This window comes from Vitis riparia, chromosome 15 (assembly GCF_004353265.1).
Source record: "Vitis riparia cultivar Riparia Gloire de Montpellier isolate 1030 chromosome 15, EGFV_Vit.rip_1.0, whole genome shotgun sequence".
NCBI classification, from domain to species: domain Eukaryota; kingdom Viridiplantae; phylum Streptophyta; class Magnoliopsida; order Vitales; family Vitaceae; genus Vitis; species Vitis riparia.
The window spans coordinates 5,960,941-5,973,740 of NC_048445.1; the positions used below are offsets into that span (position 1 = coordinate 5,960,941).

The window sequence follows — 12,800 nt, forward strand, 5'->3', positions numbered from 1 at the left end:
TAATTTGATTTATAATGTCTTCTCGATAAATTTTGAAAAATGTCATTCAATATCTTAGTGGGGCTTTTATTTGCATATGTGAAAAAATAATATTATTTCTTCATCAATGTAATTTTTTTTTATTTAATACATAAAGTAATACATGAAATAATAATTATTCTACAAATGTTAAAATGGAAATTTATGGGTGTATGATATTAATGAGAAATTGACATTAATTTTTGGGTTAATTTCATCAATCTCTTCTTAGATTTCGACTAAATATATTTGATCAGATTTATTTAAAATTTCATCAAATTCCTCTCATCCTTTTTGTCATTCGTTGTTTTCACTCATTTTCTCTCTAATCAAAACAAAGGATTTCTAACAAATTTTAAAATCAATCAAAACTAATTATATTTAATTAATCCTTAATTTTTTATTACAACATTTATGATTGATTTTATTGGGAGAATAATTATAATTCCCTTTGAAAGTTTCATCATTTGGTAAAAAAGCAACAATCTAGTGGTGTGAAAAATTAAACTAGACCAAGAGGCAAGACACACTTGAGAAGGATCAAGAATTAGTCTTTTAGTCTTTACCATATGGTGGCTTCCAATGCAAATCAACATGATAAAAACTTGGTCTTGGTGTTGGAAGAATGCATATAGACCAAAGAGGAGAAAGGTTAGGAGATAGTCATTTTCATAGAGAATATGATGCCCATCTTTGAAAAATCATAATGATGGCCCCTTTCCACATGCCCCACTTTAATGGAAAAGGATGGAGATAAAAAAAGATGTCCCTCTCCATGCCCCATGCCTGCATGACAGCATATGATTCACTGGAGTCTCTGTCACTTGGACAAAAGTTCAATCTCCTCTAATTCACTTCAAAGAGAGGAGTGTGTGAGAGAGAGAGATCAAATTATCATGGAAATGTAATTATATAATTGGTAATATTTAGATTTTACCAACATTCTTAGGTAAGGGTGTAAGTGAGAATTGAAAATTGAAAAACCCGATTCAATTTAATCAAACGGTTATAAAGGTCGATTTGGTTTGAAAATTTTAAAAACCAATTTTATCGGTTTGATTTTCAGTTTTCTTGTCTCATAATCGATAAAAATCAAATCAAATCAAAATAACGTTATGAATCTTATGTCTTATAATTTATAATTATTTAAAATGAGTTCTTTTATATTTATTATCATGCATATTATATGCTTGACTTTATGCCTAAATGATTTACATTGAATCGATCGCCTAAATCAAACCACACCAACTATATGCCTAAATCGATTTACATCAAATCTACCACCTAAATGGCTAAATCAAACCACACCAACTTCAAACAACCTTAATTTGTTTGATTTTTCTATCCTTAAAATATCAATTTAGTTTTCATATATGACCAAATCAGACCTTCTAAAACCCTATTTTTGGGAATCATTTTGAGGATGGTATCAGCCTATCATGAATTAGGTAATGCTACTCTTTAAATCAAAATTCAAAACCTAGAGACAATGCTGTAGTCCATTATAGTAGAAAGGGACAGTAGTGATCCCCACAACCCAAACTTGAACACACCCATGAGCCGTTGAGGTCCATTGTTTTTTCAAAATTTTACCATTACCTAACTTAACAAATCTATTCATAGAAGAAAAAAAAAATTAGGGGTTATTTGAAAACCGTCTTTTAAAATAGTTTTATATTTTTCATTAAAAAACGTGTTTGATAACAAGAAACCGTTTTATGTTTTTTATTTTTAAGAACAGAAAATGGAATGTTTTTTAAAAATATCTTTTAATTGTTTTTAGTTGTTTTTATTGATTTTTTAAAAACTGTTTTAAAAAATAATTATACATGTAGAATTATTAAAAATAAAGAATTGAATATAAAAAATAAAATTTTCAAACTAAACTTTGTTCTACAAAACATTATGGATCTGTTTGGCAATTATTTTCAAAACAGTTTTTTATTCCCTAAAACAAAAAAAAAGCAAAACAAAAAAAACATTATTTGGTAGTCATAAACTATTTTTTTGTTTTATGTTCTTAAGAACATAAAATATGTATTTTCAGAAAATATTTTTGGTTGTTTTCTATTATTTTTACTTTTTTTAGGACGGTTTTAGAAAATAATTATGTAAATTAGAATACTAAATATAAAAAATATTTTTAAAATATTTAAAATAAGTTAAAAATATTTCAGATTTTCAAATAAACTTTTGTTTTATAAAACATTATAGAATAATTTTAAAAAATTGTTTTTTAAAAATTATTTTTTAAAACTATTTTCGAAAATAGTTATCATGACATAAACAGTTTTCAAAAACTGTTTCTCATGATAATTTTAAAAAATAGTTATGAAACGTGGTTTTGTCTTCTTTTACAATTTCCTTTCTGAAGCACTGCAACTTTTAAAAGAATCCAAATATCAGAGGCCTGTGAAGAAGTAGTTAGACATAAAAATAGAGGATAGGACCATTCGGGAGATGGTGCATGTGAGTTTCCGGATATATGCATCTCTGTCTCTAGGGTTATAGGACGGGGGTCCTCCTCAGCCATCAGAGCCTGTGAGAGTTCATGGGCCATGGATCAGTAGGGGCTCACCTCACATCCTATCTTTATGATCATCTGATACTGTTTAATGTCTAGAGCTGGCAATATGGTGGGATATGATTTTTGTTGTCAATGCCGCCCGGCTTGGTAAATGCCTGCACTCCCCCATCCCATCAATCATTTTTAGTTCTTGGGAGGTTGCTTCAAGGGGCTACATCTCATTTATTTTCTCATCTATTCCTACTTTCAGATAATTTAAAGGAACTCCCCCATCCCATCAATCGTTTTTAGTTCTTAAGTCTGGGAGGTGGTCTTATAATGTCAGAATTTACATCTCATTTATTTTCTAGATAATTTAAATGATAATTGATGTAAATGAAAGAAAAAATAGAACATGTTTTTAATTATGTAGACATGTTTTAAGATCATGTGAATATTGAATTCAAAATAGACAATATTTAATTAATCAGTAATAGCTCAATATAGTTGAAATATTATTTTTAAATGAAAATAAAAAAGTATTTAAAATGATATATAAGGATATTATAATTAATTAGTTAATTTTTTTCATTCTTGATTTAGTTCCTGTCGGGCTTTATGGAGCTTAGTTTTGTTTGATTTGGTTTGACGATACGATTCGAATAATATTGTGTGATTTTTTAATGGAAGATTTACAAAGGCTTCACTATTTGTCCAAGCTAGAGCGCTCATGGACAAGCCTCCTAGGGGTTCGATGACAACACCATCGGGAAAAAATTTTGGGCCCGTTTAACCCATTGTGAAATCGCTTTTTGTAATTATGGTTTTTTAGTATGATGTGGTTGCTGTGTTTTATATAGAAAGAAAATATTGTAGCCAAATGTTGTACTCTATATTCTTCAATATTGTCTTGTGCATGTGATTATTTTTCTTTCACGTATGTTTTTTTGTTTCTTACAGGTCAAAAATTTGGCTTAATTCCCTTCAGTTTCCACATGTCAAAATGGTTACATTAGGAAAATTTGGTAACATAGTTGGAGGTGTGAAATGTCGGTATGGCTAATTGGTTACCTCCCACCCATCATTTAGAATTTATTGTTCATATCCAGGATGATTATGTCTGAAAATCATTGGTATATAAAGTCAAGCTCATCTCTCCTGCTTCCAAACTTCAAAAAAATTTGAAAAAAAGTTAGTTAATGAAAAATAGAAAATACAAAACCCCATAGATGTGCACTGTCCTACCTACCAAAAGAAAACAAAGAGGTGATTGTCATTTGTCACTCATGATTGGAATTGCGAAAGAAATGGGTGGAAGTCATAACCAAAGTCCCTTTTTTTTAGGGTTTCCTTTTTCATCAACTTTCAAATATCTTAGGGCGTGAGGGGCAGATGGGGGTGTAATCTACCATCCATCAAGCCATCATCTATCCTTGCTGGCTTGCTCTTGAAAAGGGTCTCCCCTTCTCTCCATCTTTTCTGCTTTTTAGCAGGGGGTCAGAGTAGAGTTTCTTTTTTTATTCTCTCCTCCTATACATCATGTGATCGACCTCTCTCACTCTCTCTCTCTCTCCCCCTCTCTCCCTCCCTCCCTCCCTCCCTCTCTCTCTCTCTCCCCCCCTCTCTCTCTCTCTCTGTCCATAAATCTTTGATCATTTAATAAACTCAAATGGGGTTTGATTCCCTCCCATAAACAATACCATGTGTGGTCTCTCTCTCTCCCTCTCCCACTCCCTCTCTCTCTCTCTCTCTTTTCTGTCCATAAATCTTTGATTATTTAATAAACTCAAATGGGGTTTTGATTCCCTCCCATAAACATACCATATGTGTGGGACAAAGGCCACTTTAAACTTTAAAATCTTGTGCACTGCAAATTATGTAACACCTACCTAGGTAAAGAGCATATATAGAATATATTTGATACCTTTTCTCTTTTCCTAAAAAAATTGCTTTATATAATATATTGCAATATTTTTTTTTTAAATGGAATTTTAAATTTTCAATATTATTATTATTAAAATATTATGAAAAATATTTTTAAAAATAGGGAATTTTAATTTTTTTTTTAATAAAAGTCTGATTAAAAATTTGAACACTTTTTTTTTTCAGAACATCCCCTTTTTTTCCTGAGATAAATAGGGATTCCACAGTAGATATATGGCATTAGAAAGAGACAAGCACAAGGGGAATATGAGAATTTGTGCTTTCTTTGTCCATTTTGCTACTTTTCCAATCCCTTTGCAGAGTGAGGGGATAACTCTGCTTTTTCAGCCACACCTTAACAATACCATTTTTACTTATTTTCATTTATTTATTGATTTATTTTTAAATTTTTACTCAACAACAAGTATGAAGACAAATGGAAAAGCCAGTAAGCCACCAAAGCAATGTACAAATGTTGGGCCTCAATGAATGGACTACTTGGCAGAGGATTAGAGCTTTAGGCCTTTCTTAAGCCCAGTTAGCTGGAAATCTAGATATAGCCATATAGGTAGTCTTTCGGTGGACTTTTTGTTGTCAAGGATGTCAAAAACTCAAGTGATTTCACATATTTGATTCTGGTTCAAATCTAATTCTTTAGGTAATAAAAAAAATGGAAAACAGTTTTTTGTTTTCAAAAATAGAAAATATGATGTTCCCAAAGAATTTTTTTAGTTATTTTTACTTGTTTTCTAAAAGATATTTAAATAATAATAATTATATAAATAATTATTTAAAATAAATGACTATATAAAAATTATTTTTAAAATACATTTAAAAATGCAAAAAAATAAGTTAAACACTTTAAGTTCTCAAACTATCCTTTTCCCTACAAAACATGGGATTCTAACTATGCCAACCTAAGATAATCACCTTAGCACAAAGATAGGGATGAATAGGGTGATGATCAACTTTTGTGAATTTTAACTTAGAGAATATATATATATGACGTCATATGCAATTATATAAAAAATATAACGAAATAACAATTTGCATATAAAAGAAAATGAGTAAAAAATAAAAATTGCAAACACTAATTTCTATCATGGATTGATGCAACCTAGTTTACACATACTTTTCTCAAGCTCCTAACTTAGTGAAAGTTCTATTAACAAGGCTTTCAATCAAAGTTTTCAATGTTCACAATTGAATTATGGTTTTAATCAACTTTGTTAAACTTGTGGCTCTAATCACCCTCTTGGATCATGACTTTAAGCACCTTTTACAACAAGACAAAATCTTTAAACTCCCTCCCTTGGATTATAGTTTCAAAACAAAATATACAAATGAAGAAATAATTTTTGGTTTATAATATTTGCTCAAGTGGAATACAAAGAAACCAGGTCGAATGGTGCATTAAGATAAGATGTAAGTTTGAAAGTAAATGCACTATAAAGACCGTTTTCTCATGAATGTAAGAAGTTTGAAGCCTTTAAATAAGAGTTAGAAGTCTAAACTAGTGTTAGACATAATTTCGGTTTAATTGGTTAAGCAACCAGCTCAATCGGTTCATTAGTCAGTATGCATTTAATGTCTTAGCAAGTGTTTGTTGGAATTCAGACTCTCAATTAATTAACGGGTTCCATTGGTTCTTGAGTAGGTAAGACTAAATCAATTAAACATATGCTATTGGAAGTGGAATGGTGCAAAATGCATCTCAACAAGACTGACATTATCAAATGCTTAAACAACCCAATTTGAGGTGTGAAACCTTTAACAACCTATGTGTAACCTCTTAAAATCTTTTAAAACAAGTACAAAAAAAATTTGGTCAAAGGATTTAATAAAAACATGAAACCATCTAACTTTTAAAATAATTTGAAAATAATTTAGTACTTTGATGATTTTAGGTGTTTGAATAAAAATAAAATGCAATATGAGTATAGTGTAATAAGAACTTTAGAAAGAGATTGTATAAAAAAGTCTTAGATTGATCTCCTCTTTGAGGTTCTCTTTTTATTATTGATTTCCTTTTAACTTGATTTATCTTTGTGATTTACCACTTTGGAAACCGTATTACTTAAGCACAGTAAACATAAAACATTAACTCCAATTTTTGTCTTGTTAATTGAAATTAACCAATACTTGGTTTTACAAGAACAGTTTTCAAAAAACATTATCCAACATTGTCCCTAATAGAGATTATCTCTCCATTCCCTTGAAAAGAAGAAAAAAAAAATGTTAATTCCACTTTTATTTTGAAGAAAATAGTAAAAACTTATAAAAATTATGAGGTCTTATACAGTTTTAAACTTTTAATTATTTATCTTAAAAAATAAAGAAAAGTTTTGAAGGAAGAAATATTTTCTTATACAATTTCAAACTCTTAATTCATTATTTGAAAAATAAAGAAAAATATTTAAAGGAAAATTTTTATTTTTATTTTCTTACTATGAATCTTTTTCTTTTATCTTTCTATCTCGCGTATGAAATGTCATGATTTATGAGCTAAAAAATAAAAATAAGAACATAAACATGTTCAACTCAAAAGAAATGAAATTTCAAAGCTATGACAATCAACCTAAAGGTTTAGGTTTTGTTTGAATCTTAAAAAAATATTAGAGAAAGAAAAAACAAAAATTCACATCTTTGTTATTTGATTTATTTAAAAATTTATATTTCAAATTATTCTTTCTTCATATAAGACATCAAAACCCATGAACCAAGACCAAGCCCAAACCCAAACCCAAAACCAAAACCCAATGATTCAAGAGTAGGTCGCCCCCATACCGAATATATTGGGATTTGAGTTGGGACAGTTTCTAAAGGCCCAATAGCATGGTTGTCAATATGTTGTCCATGAGAGGGATTGTAACTTGTGCAGGTTGGGCCTTAGAGCCCATCTAATATGGGCTAGAGACTTTTGACCCAAGTCCGAACCCGATTTGTCAGAGGTTCTAGGTTGGTCGGGTTCAATAAATAAAAATTTAAATATCATATTCATGATCATTATGAAAGCAATTAACTTTTAATTGCTAAAAATTATGATCGTCTCCATTCAAACCCAGACCCAAACCCAGCCCAGCCAAGCCACTAGTATTTTTTTGGGCTGGAATCGGGTTGGATTGGGCTGAACGCCTTGCCTGTGAGGGGTCAAAACGCAAAAAACACAAAATTCAAGGACTCGAATGTAATAAAACAAACAAGATAAAAACCCTAATCTCAGCGCCCATTTGTTCTCTAGGGTTTCTCTCTTCCTCACAGAGCAAAGCAGCAGCAGTCACCCCCGGAGAGGCGGCGCCGAGGCTTCCATCCTACGACACCATGGGTCGCATGCACAGTCGCGGTAAGGGTATTTCGTTCATTTCTCACTGGATTCTCCGGGAACAGTTCTATGAATTTCTGTCTCCTTTTGTTTCTAAAGAAAACAGTTATCGGAATAATTTTCTGGAAATTTTTTTTTCTTTTACAATGAAGATAAGGGGATTTGTGTGGTACTTGCTGACATGTCTTTGATCTCTGTGATTTTGTTTCAGTAAGGGTATTTCTTCCTCAGCTCTGCCCTACAAGAGGACTCCACCAAGTTGGCTGAAGATCTCTTCTCAGGATGTGAGACGGCCCACACTTTTCTCTAGATTATGTTTATATTATTGATTGAATTGACTGAAACCCTAAATTTGTTTTTGATTTTAGTTCTTGAAATGTTTTTTTCTCTTTTATGAGTCACTTTTGGTTGCTGAAAAATAAAAGAGATAAAAATTGTTTTTTTTTTCCATTGATTGGGACTTGAGAGGTCTAATGCAACTTAGTCGCCTTGTATGAAAACCCTAGTTTCCTCATTTTCTTAGGATTTAAATGGAGGCTAAATGGATGTTCACTATGTTTGATTTGATTAAACTTTTCTCAACTTATTGCGGCGGATAAGATGCTATTGACGTCTTTAGATCTGGGAAAGAATGAAATGAAAGTAAGATAAAATTATGAAAATTGATTGGGATATGAGCCCATTTGAAAATAGTTTTTCTTGGATTCTTTCTTTTCCTTTTGATAGTTAATGCGGCGAATTCCGAATTTTCCAAGAACTAAGTGAAGAGTGGTCGTGTTCATAGCGGTGTTTTATTAGTGATTCCCTTATTTCAAATAAAAGAAGACCCTAAGATGCCCTTTGGATGCATACCCATCATATAGAATGAAAAATCGAAGTGAAATGCCAACCTTTGAAAATTTCACCATAATTTGTGATGATGTCTGTTTCTTTATTATGATATCCAGATCCACTAAATATATGTTTGTAAGTAGAATAATGGGACATCCAAACACGATCCAAGTCTGTCACATTTTGATTGATGATTTTCTTTTATCTTCAATCAATCAAACCCCTAGTTTGGTCAGTGTGCTTATTGTAGTTTTTATGTGAAATGGAACCTATAAGCTGCTTATAGGGTTAACCATAGCCGTTACTTGATGATTTTCTGCTTGTTATTCTGTTTAATGGTTTTCAAATCAAATCATCAACTAACAGCTATGGTTAAAATCATAAAACTGAATGAGACCCTTAGTAAAGACCAACTTTGAATGAGAGGATGGTTTTTAGTGGGTTATTGTTGTATGTGTAAAGATGCAGAAGAATCCGTAGACTATCTTCTTATACATTGTGGGAAGGCTATAGGGCTATGACACTTTCTATTCTCTTTATTTGGCATTTCATGAGTTCTCCCATATTCGATGGAGGACTTGTTAATGGGAGCTTTGTAGGCAACAAGAGAAGAAAGGCATGGAGAACAGCTCCTCTTTGCCTTTTTTGGAAGCACCTTTGAACTTGCAAACCAATCTTTCAAAGACTCTCTTATATCTAATCTATGCATTTGGTCCTGAGGGTATCTTATAGTTAATAGTTTAACTGGTACACTATCCTTGATAGTTTTTATTGAGTGGTTGAGCTTTAAGTACTGGATTGCAGTTGTGGTTGTAGCTTGCTTCTTTTTGTTTTCTCACATGTATCCTTTCGATGTATTGTGCTTGCCTGCCTTTGATGGCACTTTAATATATATTTATTCTTATTTGCCTATAAAAAAAATGAGACCATGAGTCTGTTCACTGTGTTTAGTTGGTGACCTATGATTGATACCTTCCTTTCTTTCTTTCTTCCTTTTCAATATTTTAAATGAACTAAAGCATTTTGTTCATTGTGTCTGACTTTTATTATTGATTTTGTTTTAATCCTTCAGGTTGAGGAGAACATCTGCAAATTTGCCAAGAAGGGTATGACACCTTCTCAAATTGGTGTTATACTTCGTGATTCCCATGGTATTGCTCAGGTCAAGAGTGTCACTGGGAGCAAGATCTTGCGGATTCTCAAGGCTCATGGTTGGTTTCCCTTATTGGTGCAGATTGCTCTTTTCTATCCTAAATTCAAGAGGGATGTTTATTTGATTTGTTGTTTTAAAATTGGTTAGGGCTTGCTCCTGAAATTCCCGAGGATCTCTATCACCTCATTAAGAAAGCAGTTGCTATTCGCAAGCATCTGGAGAGGAACCGGAAGGATAAGGATTCCAAGTTTAGATTGATCTTGGTTGAGAGTAGGATCCATCGCCTTGCTCGCTATTACAAGAGGACAAAGAAGCTGCCACCTGTGTGGAAGTAGTAAGTATTCACGCCTTTTGTTTTCTATTTTGTCCTATAAAAAGGTGTTAAATGGTTGCTGTAGTTTGTTGTGCCACGTGTTTGTCACTCACTCACCTGCAACAAGGCTTAAATAAAATGGAGTAATGATATGGATATTAAATCTCCTGTTGTGAGTGAAAATGGTGGAGCTAGAAATTTCTTTGAACACATTTGCCGCCCTAATATAGGTTCCTAATATTGGCCTTCCTTTTAGGCCAATTTAACATATATTCCTATCAGGTTTTCAGAGTATTTTTGGTGGCTTTGATTGGAGATTTTTATTCAGTGTTTTTGTTTTGTAGCTGCATTTTGTTTCTGTGTTTTAGAAAAGTGTCCACCAATTTGCATGATTTGAGCAATGATACCAAAATGATAAATTTGCTTATGTTCATTATTAAGGAGCACCAAAACCACTGCACTCTAGTTACTATTTCTAGGTGATATATGCATATCAGTTCATGTTTGGATCCATTCCAAATTAATTTGGTTTTTTGAATTGATTACTGATACAACAGTTTGGACTGTGGTATCTGATTGTAAGTGGATCCAACCCAGACCATCAAACTACTATTGGAATCTGAATATATTAATAATGTAATGTTTCACCAATCATTCACATTCTTAGGTGTTGTACATCACTATATAATGTGCCTGTTAAGTAGAGTTGAATGCTGAGGCAGGATTTGCGCTTGGGATTTTTAGGCTATGTTAACGTAGCTGTATATTTGACACATGAGTGATTTTGTAAGTATATTATTTTGATATACGAACTTTTTTGACGGGCTTCCTTTGAAATCTGATTTTGAGTGGAGCACAATTGCCTTAATTATATACTCTATACAGCTGAATGTATAATTTCAAATTGAATCGGTCTATGGTATTGTTGAAATTTTCTAGTGTTATAATTTGTATTGATTTAGGTTAGAATGTTAGTCGTATGGATGGGTGATGAGGACCTGTATTGACTCACATTTTGGTGTTTGCAAATTTATTAATCTTTGATTGTTTATGTTAAATAAAATATATCATGCTCCAGAGTACTTACTTTTTGTTGATTCTCGTTATGCAGTGAATCTACCACCGCCAGCACCCTTGTGGCTTAGGAAAAGTTCATTTGGTAGCAGTTTTGGGCATAGGTTATGAGCGTACTCAAGCAAGATTTTCAAGAATTTTAGTTGTGTTTTTGATCAGGGGGAAAACAGTTGTTTGATGGATTATTGAACCAATTTGTGTTTCGCACTTACATTTATCAATTCTCTACTAAAATGTTGTTTTTCTGAATTACATTTGGTTTGAGTAATGCCACAACATCCATTAGTTACTTACAAACAAATATTATCACATCATTCTACCCTTTTTTAGAACCTCATTCATTCCTCCCCAGCCCTACCCTAGAATTTGAATGCCAAATGGGTATTGCTGATGAACATAAAGAATTTATCATACCCAACATCTGGAAATTTACCTTCAAAAACATGCTGAAGGCATGACGAGATTGATATATGGGCTTCTCATTGACCTACTTGGATGATTCTAACCCTTCTCATTGCAGAAGGGTTTGGGTGAGATCATGCTGAGGTATAAAGGAAGATTGAGATTGTTTTCCCCTCATATCTTTACCAGACCCTACAGGCCCTACACGAAAGGTGAGAAGCTGAAGGGTTGGTTGATGACCAGACCACAATAAAATTGTTTCATTCTGCGGAGCATAATTAACTGACTTACATTTGGGGATCTTTATGCTTTAATGGGGTGGGGAATTCCTAAACATTCAGAGGCTTGAAGTTGAAAACTGCAGCTTTCCTCTGAAAAGCGCAGATAAAACAATGAATAAGAAATCATGACATGGAAAATTCTACAATACAGCTAAGCTATTGTATCAATTTAACATTCAATGTTGATTAAAAAAATATATTCTACAATAATTTTTTTTTTTTCATTTTTATAGCTTCTAAATTCTCATTCATCCATTGGTTATATTGTGCATTAGTTTATATTTAAATTTCATTCAAAGTTTTAAAAAATTGAGGATATGGGAAATTTTGACTGCCTTTATTTTTAAAAATGATTCTCAAGTACAAAAGTATGTAGAAGATTATGATTAGGATATAAAAAATGTGTCCAAAATACAAAAAATATAATTGAAGTGCTGAGATAAAAAATTGTTGATAGGGTATTGAGAACATGATTAGGTAATAAAAAAATATAATAGGATAGGAAGAATGATATAAATGTACAAAAAATATTATTAGAGTTCAAAGAATATGATTGAAGTACAAAAATTATAATGTGGAAACATGATTAAGGTATTAAGGTGCAAAAAATGTTACTCGAGTACGAAGAATGTGATTAAAGTATGAAAAATATGATTGAATTAATTAGTTAAATGAATGAAATAATTCTCATATTTGTGAATATAACATTTTTCGTATTTTTGTTTGAAGAGCAATTCATTTTTGACATAAATATCCTTAATTATTTCAAATATTTACATACATGTAAGGGCATTTTAACATTTTTGTTCAAATAAGGTAAAAAAAATAAAGAAATGTTAAATTTGCAAAATTGAATTTTCAATGACCCTCTTAATCAAATAATCTGATATGATTATGTACAAAAATTATGATCGGAGATTTGAGAAATATGAAAAAAATTATAATTTGGATAAAAATAATGTGACCATGATACAAAA

General features: G+C 31.5%; 1 protein-coding gene across 1 annotated transcript; it reads left to right on the top strand.

Moving 5' to 3' along the window:
- The first annotated feature begins 7,687 nt into the window (after positions 1–7,687).
- On the top strand, positions 7,688–11,429 carry LOC117932111 (40S ribosomal protein S13). Its single transcript, XM_034853156.1, has 5 exons — positions 7,688–7,796; positions 7,986–8,053; positions 9,673–9,811; positions 9,901–10,087; positions 11,178–11,429. The coding sequence occupies exons 1-5, from the start codon at positions 7,769–7,771 to the stop codon at positions 11,209–11,211; spliced, it is 456 nt and encodes a 151-aa protein (XP_034709047.1). The 5' UTR covers positions 7,688–7,768; the 3' UTR covers positions 11,212–11,429.
- The last annotated feature ends 1,371 nt before the right edge of the window (positions 11,430–12,800 follow it).

Coding starts and splice junctions, on each gene's coding strand:
- LOC117932111 (XM_034853156.1), top strand. CDS start 7,769: ATGGGTCGCATGCACAGTCGCGGTAAGG. Junction 7,797..7,985: donor CATGCACAGTCGCGGTAAGG/GTATTTCGTTCA, acceptor GTTTCAGTAAGG/GTATTTCTTCCTCAGCTCTG. Junction 9,812..9,900: donor GCGGATTCTCAAGGCTCATG/GTTGGTTTCCCT, acceptor AAAATTGGTTAG/GGCTTGCTCCTGAAATTCCC.